Source organism: Danio rerio, chromosome 14, assembly GCF_049306965.1.
Source record: "Danio rerio strain Tuebingen ecotype United States chromosome 14, GRCz12tu, whole genome shotgun sequence".
Classification (NCBI taxonomy): Eukaryota; Metazoa; Chordata; class Actinopteri; order Cypriniformes; family Danionidae; genus Danio; species Danio rerio.
The window spans coordinates 49769792-49785381 of NC_133189.1; the positions used below are offsets into that span (position 1 = coordinate 49769792).

At 36.3% G+C, this 15590-nt stretch overlaps 1 protein-coding gene across 7 annotated transcripts in view; it reads left to right on the forward strand.

The window, feature by feature from the left end:
• The window catches only part of atp8a1 (ATPase phospholipid transporting 8A1), a 332848-nt gene that overhangs the window by 299879 nt on the left and 17379 nt on the right, over nucleotides 1-15590 (forward strand). For all 7 annotated transcript variants that reach the window (XM_073922212.1, XM_073922214.1, XM_073922215.1 and 4 more), the window contains 2 exons: nucleotides 13208-13296; nucleotides 15325-15417. In XM_073922212.1, coding sequence (XP_073778313.1) covers nucleotides 13208-13296; nucleotides 15325-15417 — 182 coding nt within the window. The remainder of the gene's footprint in view (nucleotides 1-13207; nucleotides 13297-15324; nucleotides 15418-15590) is intronic.

Genomic DNA, 15590 nt, shown 5'->3' on the forward strand with positions numbered 1-15590 from the left:
GAGGTACGCCTTCAAAACACACCACGCATTCATTGCATGTTGGCATTTGACTTACAAGGCGCAAGTAATTTATTTAACACAAAACACTCACTCAGCTTTTCTTATATTTGGCGCCAGTTACTCGGGAACGATTTTGTTCTCTTTGATTCGTTGGATGGAAACACTGCTTTATTCGGACGTCTTTTATGCGATATTCCAGTTTTACGCATAAATTTAATTGTATCTTTGGATGGAAACGTAGCTAATGGTGGTATTTAATTTACAAAATCTAAACACTGGCCCATTGACTAGTCAGCTTTTTTTGAGCAGCTACTCTCAATATTTGTTACGAGCTGCTAAAGCCCTCTCATATAAAGAAAGTGAAGAGTATGTCTTTGATCTCTCGCAATACTTCAGAGTTTTATCACGCCATGTTCCACTCAAGATACTGCGCTTGACATCAAGAGCCTGCCGATTACCCAGCTATCACCTCACCTGCCATTACAAAGCTCCCCTCGTCTCACACACCTGTTAAAAACACACATTCAGTCATGTCATGCATGCTCCTCTGATCAGACGTGCATCATATCCGGCTTCCACAGGCATGCAGAATTTAGATAACACACTGAAGAACGTCTGAACGGATAAAACGAGCGCTACAAGCATGCATAAAAGAGCTTGAGATGTCAGAGCCGTGATGTAACGGCAGTGAAGGTGTGCTCGGGCACATTCCTCTCCATTCTTCCGTTGAGTGCAGCAGACAGCTCTGTTTTATTCAGCTGCACCTGGTATCTGTGTTAGACAGGCCATTCATCTTCTTCCGCTCTCTTTGATGTGCAAGATTTCACCTTTGGAGACTTGTTCTCCTTATCAGCAGATAAAACGACAGGCTACTGCTGCTCTTGTACACACTGCTTACTGGGAACACTTTGTGTGTGTGTGTGTGTGTGTGTGTGTGTGTGTGTGTGTGTGTGTGTGTGTGTGTGTGTGTGTGTGTGTGTGTGTGTGTTTGTACTGGTTTTAGTGGTTTACAGGATCAAAAATTTGTACAATAACATAGTTATGACATAGTTGTGATATTTTATGATGCTTTATGAGGACATTCCTTGTGTCGTAATTCAAAACACTTCGAAAATCATATTTAGCAGGTCTTTCTAATTTTGCCACGTGTTTCTGTAAAGATTGGGTTTAGAGGGTGTGGGTGGGGTTGGGTGGTTTTTAAAGTATAAAGTACTATACGTCTTGGAGAGTCCTTGTAAACTACATGTCACTACAGGGTCACTTCATAGGTAAACGTGTGGAAAGCATACAAAATAAGTATTTTTAAAATACAAAAATTCAGATTGTTTTCTGTGAGAGTTTAGTTTAGGGCATACTTAGTTCCTGGAGGACCACAGCTCTGCACAGTTTAGCTTTAACCCTACACTATACACTCCTGATCAAAGTAATTGAGTCCTTCAGGCTTGTTTGAAACCTACAGGGAAGTGTGTTGAAGCAGGGTTGAAATTAAACTGCAGGGCTGTGGCCGTTCAGGAACCTTTAGGGGTAGGTTTGGGGTAAGGGGATACAAAGTACGTTATTATGTCTATAGGAGTTTCCATAAAGATAGCTATGTGTGTTGGTTTTGGTTGTTTACAAGGACAGAAATTTGTATAATGACATAGGAATGACCTAATCTATTAAGGTGGTTTATGAGGACATGCCTTCTGTCCTTGTAATTAAAAACACTTAGAAAATTATTCTTAAATTGAGTCTTTTCACATTCGATTGTTACCACTGTGAGTTTCCTGTGAGTGTTGGGTTTAGATGTAGGGCCGTATAAGCATTTTTCCTGTAGAAAAAATACACTACGTCTATGGAGAGTAAACCAAACTGTGACCATCGTACCGTGACGGTTCGGGATGAATGCATGTATCGTTACAAGCTTGGTGCATCACTCAGGCTTTACTATTACACGAGAGCTGATCAGTCTGCGCAGCTGCGGGCAACATTTTAAAGGGCAATGGGCCGGATGTGGCCCGCAGGCCAACTGTTGAAAACCTTTTGTGTAGGGAGATCAATTATACAGTATCTACAGTAGACCTGCACAATTAATCTTAAAAAGATCATGATCTCAACTCGACACCCTAGACGATCTTAATCCAGCCTTTCTACGATTCTGTCAATCATATATTCAAGTTCAGGATAGAAGCAATAGTGGCCGCACAAATCTTCACATTGTTTTACATACTTTTTGTCAGCAACGTGGACAACTCCAAATGGTGTTGAAAGTCACTTGCTGCATTTATAAGATATAATTCACCTCAAAAATGTAATTTCTGTCTTCATGTTATGTATTTGCTACAGCAAAATCACACATAAAGTGAACTGACCGTCAGCTGTTACCACAGAGAAAGCGGGCGCGCGTATGCCTCTGAATGAAGTCTACTTTAGTGAACAGAACCTGCATAAGCTGTGAATAACAGGTAATAAAGTTGTAAATAACATTCAGTTTGTGGCACAGAGTGATCGTTTTGGTAGCCGCGGGGAAGAGAACCGCTCTAAGCAGTGAAAATTAAACTGAAAGCGCACACAGTGTTGTCAGATGTGGCTGACTGATTCCAGCCCAAAAAGTATCCAAAACCTGCCGAAATGCAAAAATCCCCACCCTGTCTTCTGTATTCACGAAAATCAAGTCAGTGACAGATTTTAAGCAGGAAATTACAAATTGTAAGCATATGTCTCTAACACAATAATTTAACATCAGAATGATCAGCATTAATCACCAGGACAAATCTAATGTCAGTTCAAGTCTATACAAAACTGAGCATTTTAACCAACAGTACAGCGACACAAAGCCTATTGCTGTTTTACCACATGTTTGAGAATAACAATAATAATAGCCCACTCATATTAACCTTTATTTTATATCTGCAGAATCGTGAGAAAATCAGGATCTTTATTTTAAGCAAAAAAATCACGATTCTCATTTTAGCCAGAATCATGCAGCTCTAATCTACAGTATAAAAATCATTACGTCTTTTGGAAGTCCCCATAAAGATAGCTGTGTGTGTGATTAATTTTCTGCACACTCAGAACTCATGCCACTGTTCATTTATTTAAGTACTTTAGGAGGTTTTTTGGAAAGAAAAGATTTGCATTAACCTTCAGTCCATCCTGAGAGTGCAACAGAGGGATGATGGGATTATTCGGCTGTGTGTTTCCATACTGGACACTCGAAGACCCTGTAAATACCTCCATCCCTGATGCCTTGAGATGGCAGCAGCTGGAAATTGGTGTTTTTTACTAGCCCTGTTGAAATTAGATGTCCTTTTTTCATCTCTTTCAAATCCAGGAGGCATCAGACGGGAAACCAGCAGTGTGTTTCAGCATCTGGTTCATTGAACATTGTTGCTCTACGCACTCAAAACCGCAAACTGACTAGAGGAGCATTGATAGAGCGTTTACTATTCGATTGTTTATATGCACACGTTGACATGAATGACTGACTTGGCTTATAATAAAAGCATATTTGAATCAATTGCGAGTAGAGTATTTGGTCCTTGGGAGAAAAGGCAAAAACATTCTACTGGTGTATGTGTGTGTGAGAATGTGGATAAAGTCGGCTTGGCTCAGGCATTGGTGTTTAGTCCCTCAAGCCAAAGGGCCAGGCCGAGGGTGAATGACCACGTCTGAATTGTTCTCATCTCATATTTACCATCACAATGGGTGGTATTAACATTCTTGGGCCAACATTATCACTGTCAGGCATGAGCAGCCAAACTCTGCCGTTTCGCAGCGCTGCTGATTAGTGCACCCAGGCAGAGTTAATCCATCCTGTCAATCACCGGAGGAAGTCACCACGTGGGGCTGAATGATAAACACTCGGCTGTTTTAAGCGCTAATAGAATCTGTCAACGTTTGCATTCAGCTTTTGAAAGATCCAATTGAAGATTTGCAATGGTCCGTTAGTGTATGCCTCTGACAGATTAATTTTGATTAATCGTTGTTAGGTTTGTGTCTGTGTGTGCTTATAATGGCTTTGTTTTCTTCATTTACCATCAGCTTCTGTCAGTGTTGACTATTTTCAATGGGCTATATGCACATCTAGTGTTTTTCAGCCAATGATGAACATCCGGTGAAAGTGTTTACAGTATGTGACTATTTTCAATTTCATACGGTTCCTTTTACAGCTTCAATGTTGTAAATTAATTCAAATATAATCAGTTAAACAGACTTAAGCATCCATTTAGTTGTTAAAGCATAAAAAGAGATGAAAGACAGTTTAAACGCAGGTGCCGTCTTTAGCCGCAGGTTAGCGCAGAAACTCTAGTGAAAACTGGGGTAAAATAAATTGTCATATTTTAAACATGACGGAGGGAAATGGAACTTAACGCAGTGCTTCTTGTCCAGTCTGAGACTCGCTTTATATCGCAAATCTATCAGGGAGTGTAGATCACTGATTTTTAAAGAAATTAGATCTTAAACTTGGCTATTTTAAAATGGAAGCCACCTTTTGGCTGCCTGACTAAAATTAAAAGTCTGTGCATATACTCCATTGATAGTTTTTATAAGATGTCACACCGTTATGGGAATGCCTTCCTGGTGGGTAAAACATTACTATCTCCTGCTGACCGCCAAGTCACAGGCTGAGTTATTTCTCCTCTTTTTTACTTTTTTTTTTTTTAGCTAATATAATTATGATTTTTTTGCAATAAGATATAGGGCCGTGTCATACACTTGGCGCAATAGAGGCACAAGATGTGTTTGGCGCAATTTGTTGCTATTTTCAGACCAGCACCACAGTAAGTTTCATGTTTTGCGCCACGTTGTTTAAATACCAAATCCATTTGTGCCACTTTGTAGACTCATGGATGTGCTGGTCTGAAAAGGAGGTGTATTAAGGCGCATTGTTGACGCCTTGCTATTTTGAGGAACTGAAATAGGCCGCGCCATTGACCAACTAAAAGCTGATCTAAAGTTCAGAGTTAGTTATGCGCCGATGCAGGTCTAACTCTTACACATTGCTTAATACACACAGGATGTACAGCAATACACAAATATCTTTACATGTGAAAAATGTATTCATTTGCTGGAAATTAGAACTGAATTTAGAAATAGTTTTAAAACAAACATTTCTGCTTAAACGAAATCAAATATTAAGGCTATTGAATTTCTTCAGTGGAGCAAGTTTCCACTGTTTCCTTACCCTACTAAAGTCAATAGTAAAATTAAAGTAGTGAAAGCAAAGAGGCTGGATGGAGGAGGCTCATTCTTTATTCTCGCGCTGCAGATGCTCTTTTTAACTGTTTTCTCGCCAGTGAAGTCTTCAGTTTTTCCACTTACAAAGTCTGCCATGTAAATAGCAAATGGTGCGACGCAGCTGACTCTTAAAGGGAATGGGAGATAAGACTCTAATTGGTTTAAAGGTGCAGTTGGTGATTGTCTTCAGAAACACTTTTTGTTTTGCTGGTTGAAAGTCTCTTCACAGAGAGTAAATGATCTTATGTGTTTATATGTATTTTTATATTCTGGGTAAAGGCATAAAACAAAAAAATGTTCATCCCTTTAAATATTGTCAGGCCGACAAATGTAGATTTTGACTTCTGCGCATCTGTTCACGCAGATCCGCCATTGATGCGTACCCGCCTGCATGTCAACATACGTGTTCACAAGACAATCACAGATCGGGAGAAATCAAATGCTGAATTGAAACTTTTAAAAATCCTTAATCAATATTCCAGTTACTTTTGCACGCTGGAGGAAGGACGACACCATGGCTGAAGTATCACTGTTAGACAGGTGATGTTCTGTTTTAAAACTATTATAGTCAGGCTAAGCTTGTGTTAGATTGTGTTGTGTCCTTATATGCAAAGACGTGTTGATCAGCCACTAAAATCTCCCAGCTAAAGATTGATGTGATTATTTTCAGTTTTATAAGGGACCTTTTACGACATCGATAATGTAGATTTACATTTAGCTTAACAACAAAACATTAGTAAATAGCGCTATTCCGCCAAACCTGCTTTATTGAGCTTATATTCACATTGCACATTGACAAAATCATGACGTGACATCCATAGCAGGAAAAACAAATACCTTGGAAGTCAATGCTTACCAATTTCATATATTCTTCAAAAGTCTTTTTTTTTGTGTTTAATAGGGAATTCAAACTCATTTGCAACAGGTCAAGGATGAGTAAATGAAGACAGAATCTTTTGGTGAACCATCCCTTTAACAGTCAGTGAAGGCAAAACTAATGACTGACTTTTATAAACGAGCTTGAGCAACCAATGATTACCAAAGCACTGTGATTTGAACTGCCTGTCTTGTCTTCAGAAATGAACATGAACTTTTCCACCATCGTATAATGCCAGCAAGCAGCACCAATGCAATAGTCTCTCTTTCCTTTCACCGTGTTTGAAAGCTGTGTACAAATGTGATTGAACCCATTACTGTGGACTGAAATATAATGAAACATGCTAGTTTTTCTGTTTTGAAGGGTCCTATACGCAGTGTTGGTTGTCATAAATGCAATATGCAAGATACAATGATGGATTCCTGCATCCTGGAGCCCGTTGCATGGATCTTGGCAAAATATTGTGTAGTCTGAACCCAGTATTGAACTGGTCTTTTCCAGCAGTTTGCGTGATCTGTGTGTGTTTGTTTGAAAATGTCTCCAGCAGAAACTAAGGGAGTTGATGTCCTGTCAAAACAGCGGATGCAAACACCCTTGACTGCCAGCCGAGACAAGGCCATGGCGGTTTATTATTCTGGCCTAAAAACACACCTATGGCCTGCATGCTTCAAAAAGCCAGCTAGATTTATTGTGTTTTTACCAGAAGAAATGATGTTGGAAATAACATACTGCATGAAAATCTTTCAAAAAGTTCTCGATATTAAAGACATAATTCACCTAAAATGGAAATTGCCATACTTTCTCACCTTCCACTTGTTCCAGAACTATATGAGTTTCTTTCCCCTGGTTAAACAAAAAGTCAGACTTTTAGAAGAGAATCATATTGAACTTATTGAGGGGAATAACTAAATTGTTGAGCTGTATAACATACATGTTTTTAAAAGCTTTGAAAATGGCCTATTTGACTTTTTTCAGGTGTATTAAACGTGTATTTCGCAAGTGTTCGTAATGTAACTTCTAATGCCAACTACACTGTTAAAAGTATTTTTAGTTAAATTAAATTAGCTTTTCTATTTATCTCAACTCACATCAATCACACTAACTAAAAATATTAAGTTAAATGTTGTATAACTTAAAATTGTTTGTTGAATTACAATAAGTTAAAGCAACGAAAATATTCCTTGTCTTGACTTTTTGTCATTACATTGTTTACAGTGAACCAAATAAGACAGTTATAAGTTAAAACAATTTATGAATACACAGAGAAGAAATCAATACACTACCTGACAAACGTCTTGTCGCATATCCAAGTTTTATGCTGCGTTCACAACAGACACGGAAGAAGCATCAAGCACGAGTGATTTACATGTTGAGTCAATGCAAAGATGCGAATTGACATCCTGAAGTGCAATACGTGAGAATGAGGCGGCGTGAGTTGAGCATTTTTCGCGAATCGCTCAAGTTCGAAAATCTAAACTTCAGTGGACATTCGCTCTGTGTTAACCAATCAGAAGCTTGCTCTTGTGTGGGGCGTGATTATGACATAGCACCTGTTCTTGGTGTCCAGGGGGAAAATCCTCCTGCCTATCTCAGCTCAGTCAGAAGCACCGCTGAATGCTTCCATCATCCAGGTATAGTTTCTGGAGAAGTTGATGAACTCACAGAGCAGGGTGCACCTCTGAATAGATTTAGTGGACTCAGACACGGCTCCAAATAATTCGTTGCTGTTTTTCAGTCTTCTTAAAACACATAAACACAGCTATTATCTCAATAAAATCTATGTCAGCCATTTAGCAACAAAGCTAGAGTCACTGGGCAAACAGGAACCCAGCCCATGACGCGAATCTGCATGTTGTGAAAAAAATTTGACCCATGAATGAAGCGAATTTGACGAGCAGATGAAGCAAGTAAACTGGATATGATCATGCGTGTACAGCGTCTGGTGTAAACACAGAATAAGGATTTACAAATAATACAGTATCTTGACTTCAAGTTGACCATTTGGCATCAGAAGTGGCTTATATGAAAGGCAAAGACCTCTAGATTATGCGTATTTTACCAAAATAAAATATAATCAGGCCTAGATTTTTAATTATTTAATTAGGACAGTAAGGTCTGACTTTGCTAAGACAAAAGTCTTGTCACTTAACAGAAATAATGCACAGTATAGAATATAAAGTCGTGGTGCAGTGGAAGAAGAATGAATATTGTGTCTGACTCCCATGAGCTTGGAGGACTGCATCCATACATCTCTGCAGTGACTCAAATCACTTATTAATAAAGTCATCTGGAATGGCAAAGTAAGCTTTCTTGCAGGACTCCCAGAGTTCATCAAAATTCTTTGGATTCATCTTTAATGCCTCTTTCATCTTGTGTCAGAATCCACTTTTGCTATTTTAAGGATGGAAAAATCCACTTTGCGCCCTGGCACATGGTCTAACAGTGTTGAGCTTATTCTCTTAATGAGGTATAGGTGCGTTTTGAGAATAAACCAATCAGAGTCTCATCTACCATTCCCTTAAAAAAATCAAGTTGTATTGCGCCATAGCACATTTGCTATGTACATGATGGGCTTTGTAAGTGTAAAAACTGAACACTTCTCTAACTAGAAAACAGTTAAACAGAGCTTCTGCAGCGCAAGAATGAGAGATGAACTTCCTCAGTCTTTACTTTGACTTTCACTCTCGTGGATAGGGAAACGTGTTGTATGCACAGACATCCATTAGCCTAATTATTTTGTTTGGTAAGTGCAAAGATTTGTTTCAAAACTATTTCTAAATTCAGTTCTAATTTCCAGCAAACGAATAAATGAACAATAATAATGAAGTGTTCTCAAAAAAACTGAGTTATGTCCAAACACACATGCTATGCCCCATACGGTCTAAAACCTGACAGGTGGGAAAATCTAAGCTTGTTTTTAATAAAACAAATTTAAGTATGCATATAATTAATACTGCTACTAGTACTAATAATAACATTATAAAAAAGCAAATTGTTATGAATAAACTGTAATAGCCCCCCGAGAAGAAGGCATGAAAGTATTGATTTTATATTTATGTAGGCTAGAAAATATAAATTTTTGTAATATTTTAATCCTTTAATTATTTTTTATTTATAAAGATATTTGCGTATTGCTGTACATCCTGTGTGCATTGAGCAATGTGTAAGCGAGGCGCACAAATAACACACTCTGCACTGGACTTTAGACCTGCTTTGATCTGGTCTATTGAACCGTCTATTTTAGTTTCTCAAAATAGCAACGCGCCTCAACACTAAGGGTGTCACGATCCTCCAAATCCTCGATTCGATTACATTTTCGATTCTAAAGGCACGATTCGATTCGATTTTCGGTTATGAATAATTAATTAATGACCCATTAATTATTTGTAGCCTTCCGTTTAAACTACCTGACCTGCATGGTCTTTGTTTTACCCATAAACAAATCATACAGTAAATGAATAAAGGTACGTTACACATAATTACCACCTGTCAATCACTTTTTCTGCGGGACTCGTGAATAGGCAGTGATCTATGTCGTTATAATGGCGTCGGTAAAAAAGACGCACAACCAACAGGAACCAGCCAACAGTATCTGAGGTGTTCGCTAAAATGACTTAGTACAAGTGAGTGAAAGACTGAAGCAGTCCTCTGACTGCCTGGACCTGCTGTCTCAAGCTCATATGGCTGTGAGTGCGTCTGTGTCTGTGTGGTCACGTGATGTGCATTTTTAGAGGTAGAGAGGAAGGAGGGCTGCTCAGAAATGCTACACGCCACTGTGGATGTCAAATCGTTGTCGTTCTAAAATGCCGTTTAAAAACAAAGACAGTGTAAACAGGGCCTGAGTGTGTACTTTTCGCGAGCGAATTTGCAACGGGGGCGGATGGAGGATCGCGATGCCGGTGTTGTCAATCGGACGAACCGTACGTAATACGTACATAGCAGAGCTTGCAAAACTGTTTTTATTGTCGACAACACGAAAGTTGTCAACATAACTCACTGGAAATCCAAAATGCTTACACACCGGCGACTTCATTGAAAGAGGAGAGGGTTTAAGTTCTGTCGACAGGTCTCCTGCTTCTGCAGTTTAACAAGCACTTCAACAAGCCTGTTATTTTCCCGCTTCGCAAGCCAAGCTGACGTGACATGGGGGCGTGACAGCATCGACGATTCTATTTTTTGATTCGATAATCGAAATTGAGCATAAATTTCTATCGATTTCGATTAAAAAATCAAAATCGTGACACCCCTAATCAACACGCCTCCTTTTTTAGACCAGAACGCCTATGGGCGCACATATGAGCGCAAATGCATTTGCTATTTAAACAGCGTGGCGCAAAACGTCAAAACGACTGTTGCACTAAGCTGAAACTAGCAAACAACATTGCACTGGGTGTATGATAGGGCACTTAATGTCTCAGAGCTCCTGGTCCCCTCTGATTGTTTGATCCATTGGTCCCCCATGTAGATAATTCAACTGCTATTATCAAAGTGAAAATGACCTGTTAGCACTGGGACTGTTGGATTTCAACGAAACACAAACATCTTTTCAGCCATTTTCATGCACAATTTTCTCTAATTCTTCTTGGCAACACAGAACACTTGCTTCATTGAATGACATTAGAAAAAGGCGTCTGATTTCCAGTCGTTTGGGATTTCCTGCCTCCCTGATGTTTCATTTAGACATCAAAGTCTATTTCCCTGTAATGGCGAGTAGATTAGCTAATTTGGGAACACCTGAAACCTTCAGTAAATTGCTGCAGGCAGGTGTGCCGCTGGGCTTTGTGTTGGGCCCTTCACTGGTTTAGATTACAGGAAGCTGATTTGTCTCAGAGAGTTTAGACAAGTGGCGCAAGTGTGTATGTTGAGTAGCATCGCAAGGAGGCGGATCGGTGCTCTTTGACATTTAATGACAGGTATTTTCAACGCAGCTGGGCCAAAGCAAACAGGATAAGCGCAGACGACTGCATCTCACACCCTGCTAACCTACACCACCAAATCACAGAGAAGCCTTTCTTTTACTGTGTCTCTCTCCAGTTTCCTCGTCTCCTGTTCAGTTTGGAGGATTGAATAGAGACAAACTCCTCAAAATTGGAGAGATTGAAGACTTGTATTATCAACTCACTGATTGTTTCAGTTTAACGCTGTCCAAGAGAGATGAATCTCTTCAAAGCTTGTTTATTTAATTCATGGCTGTATTTTGGCAGACGGATGTTCTGAAACTGGCCTTGCTTTGGTGCACATTTACACATTTTTTAGATAACAAGTTTATTCTCTTCCAATTTGGAGCTTTGTGGAAATGTATTACTCCAGCTATGAACGGGTTCATTGACGTAATGAAGACTTATCTTTCTGAGTTTTGCGTTTGGTACCATGCAGTGCTTTGTAAGAGTGATGGTGGTAGCATCCGCTAATCTTGACTGTGATAACAGATAGTGCTGTTTATGCATACCTGAGTTCATCCAATTTGAAATATGACACAAACAAAGTCCCTCTCAGCACAGGTTGAAATAGTTTGGCAGAATTTAGATTGGCTGTTTTTGCTATGTTGTATTGGTGTCTGTGCGGTGATTGCAGTGGATAGTATTCCTGTAGATCTGCTTTTTTATATATTACAGAATTACAGAATAGAAAATATGAAAAATATTAAATAGAAATATGTAAAAATAATAGCGATTTGATTCTTAAAATGGTCTAGTGGTGTTTGAGGTAACCTGTAGGTTAATTGATCTATTATATCATAGTATGTAATAAAATAAAGTTCTGACATACTAATAAAATAAAGTAATTCTGGTATACTTTAAATGTTATTTCGTGAAAATGCTGAATTTGAATAATTATATTAAAATAAAATTGTTATTTGTTGTTTTTAAAAAAAAAAAATATATATATATATATATATATATATATATATATATATATATATATATATATATATATATATATAATTTTTTTAAAAACAACAAATAACAATTATATATATATATATATATATATATATAAATATATTATATTTTATATTTAGTTTAATTGATTTATTTTATATTTACATACTATATATTTTAAATATATATAATTTTATTTATTTATTTTAGGGGGTTGTTTTGTATATTTTATTATCTATTTTGTATTTTTTCTTATTTTTTATCTTGTGGGGTGTTTTTGTGTTTATGTTTTGATGTTTTAGTTTTGTGTAGTTTTGTTTTGTTTTATTTGGGCTTTGGTTTTGTTTAGTCTTATTTTAGTTTTTGTTTGTGTGTGTTAGGGTTGTGTTTTGTTTTTGTTTTGTTTTATTTGGGTTTTTGTTTTGTTTTATTTTGTGTTTTATTTTTGGTTTTGTTTAGTTTTATTTGGGGTTTGTTTTGTTTTCTTCAGTTTTTTTTGTTTTGTGTCTTTATTTTGGGTTTTGCTTAGTTTTCTTTGGGTTTTTGTTTTGTTGTGTTTTGTTTAGTTTTATTTAGGTTTTTGTTTTGTATTTTTTCATTTTGGGTTTTATTTTAGTTTTGTTTTATTTCGTTTTGTGTGTGTGTGTGTGCGTGCGTGCGTGCGTGCGTGTGTGTTTTGTTTGATTTGGTTTCAGTAAGGAATTTTAAAAAGTATTTGGTAGAGCAGCATTTCATTCACTTGACCTTTCTCAGACACTTAAATTTCACTTTTTTTTATTTAATTTGTTTTTATTGATGATTTCTCAATCAAAGAAATTCCCTTTGAAAACATTCTACTGACCCCAGTCTTATGCATATAATGTAAGTTTACTTTGACATGCACAGACAGCTGCATCTGATGGGCCTTTCTTAAAAATGTGGCGACGGCAGTCTGACAGCTCATCATTTGTGATCTGGTGTTTAGTGAGGGGATCTGGGTAGTAGCGTTCGCAGTTACCAGCCCAGGTCTTTACTTACAGCTTGACTTATAGCTCATCTGTCTCTCATTTCTCCTTTTCTTGTCTGTCTGCTTTGTCATCTGTCACACACACAGTTCACATTCCAGCACCTGCAAACTACATTACATCTGAAGGGTTTGGAGGTTGTGAGAGTCCCGTTTTTTAGAGACTGATTAAGTTAAGTCTAGAAATCATATGCAGATTTTCTTGAGTGTGTTTGTGTTTTCCAGGCAGACATGATGTTCAGTTCTGGAGTATTCTGGATGGGCCTGATCTTCATTCCCATCACCTCTCTGGTGTTTGACGTGGCCTACAAAGTGTGAGTTGAGTTTCTTCAGTTCCACCATCAAATCTGCCTTTGTGTGACATATGTGAAATGTTAAAAGCATTGACAGATCATTTAAAATGCTTACAGTCAACTGCAGATCTGTGCTGATGGGTTGCAAACGGCAGGCAAAAGCTACTGTACTGTTCTACATTTTAAGGACTATATGACTAGTCACAGTTGGTCGGAAGTGTATTATATAAAGCGAAACACGTATGACTGATTGTGTTTCATAATTTCTTTTATAAATAATGTAAAGTAGGCTACCATTGGTGCTAATTAATGATAAAAAAAACATTTTAGTTTCACTTACTCCACAACAATAAAATAAAATAAAAAATAATAAAATATAAAACACAGAAAATGAATTTTCAAATTATAAAACAAATGGAAATTATAGGTGAATTTACTTTAAACAGCAGTCATAAAAAATCTTCAGCTTAAAAAAAAAAAAAAAAAATATATATATATATATATATATATATATATATATATATATATATATATATATATATATATATATATATATATATATATATATATATATTTGAATGAAAACTAAAACCTGTAGTGTTTGGAAAATGCACTCAAATGCACTCAAATTTGTTTTTTTTAGTTTTTTTTAGTTGGGTTTTTGTTTTGGGTTTTGTTTAATTTAGTTTTATTTGAGTTTTTGTTTTGCTTTGTGTTTTGATTTATTTTGGATTATATTTTTGTTTTCAAATAGTTTATTTGAGTTTTTGTTTTGTGATTTTTATTTTTATTTTTGCGTTTTGTTTAGTTTTATTTGGGTTTTTGTTTTGTGTTTTGTTTTATTTTGGCTTTTATTTTTGATAATGCACTCACATGTCTTAAATTTGTAACAAGCAAAAATGTGTTTTGCTTGCTTGACGTGGATGATATTTATGAATTAATTATAATAGGTTATTATTACCACTTTGGAAAAAAGTCACAGCACATTGTTTTGTTTTATTTGAATTTTTGTTTTGGGTTTTATTTCATTTTGGCCTTATTTTATTTTATTTTATTTATTTTTTTTTTGGGGGGGGGGTTGTTTTCTTTTATTTTGGCTTTTTTTTTTTTTTTTTTTTTAAGTTTTATTTGGGTTTTGTTTTGTTTTATTTGGGCTTTTTTATTATTTATTTTTTTATTTTGGGTTTTTGTTTTTTGTTTTGTTTTATTTTGGAATTGTTTTGTTTAGTTTTATTTTGGGTTTTTGTTTTGTGTGTTGTTTTATTTTGGCTTTTATTTAGTTTAGTTTTATTTGGGGTTTTGTTTTATGTTTTGTTTTATTTTGACTTTTATTTTTGCTTTGTTTAGTTTTGTTTGAAAATGCACTCACTCAACTTTTCACAAGCACAAATGTGTTTTACTTGCTTGACGTGGATGATATTTACTAAATAATTATTTTAATTTAATATCATTTTGGAATATAAGTAACAGCACATTGTAGATGATGATATAACATTTACGATGATAAATGGTAATGTATTATTAAAGTTTAAAATGTTTAGTTAAATATTTCAATCTAAACCTTTTAATTGTTACAATTGCATTTAATTACATACATTAAAAGGGTGTTTGAGAGGTCTTAAAGTCTTAAACTGTATATTACTGTATTATAACAGTCTGTTGTGCATACATTTTGTTTATTAAGTTTTAAAGAGGTTTTTTAAGTTGTTGAAAAAATAATATGTATATAACTGTGGCCATTTAAAAAACCTGCAGTGTTTAGCAATATATAAGTTTGAAATTTCATTCTTGATGGGCTTAAACAGGTCTCAAAAAGTCTTAACTTTGACTTGATGAAGCTTGAAGAAACCCTGATTAAGTTTATTAATGAAAAATAAGTATTTTGTTTAGTTTTTTGGTGCTGTCAATACATTTTTAAGAAAATCTTAAGCTTATTATTGAGAGATTATTATTATTGTTGTTGTTGTGGCTATTATCATTATTATTATTATTATTATTATTATTAGATTGCTCTTCCTCACAGTTGCATATGTTATTCCTGTGTTCCAGCATGAAGAAGGTGTGCTTCAAGACCCTGGTGGACGAGGTGCAGGAGCTGGAGGCGCTGTCCAAAGACCCAGGAGCTGTGGTGCATGGGAAGAGGTGAGGACTATTACTCAAGAATTCATAATAAAAGCAGAACAAGGCAAAACAGCAGATCAGCAGGATCACCTCAGAGTAAACCATCCCGCTGGCGCTTCTCCCAGGCACACATCTGTCCAGCGGGAAGTTTGTCTTTCATTCGATCGCTTCTCTGGGGCACACAATAGCTTTAT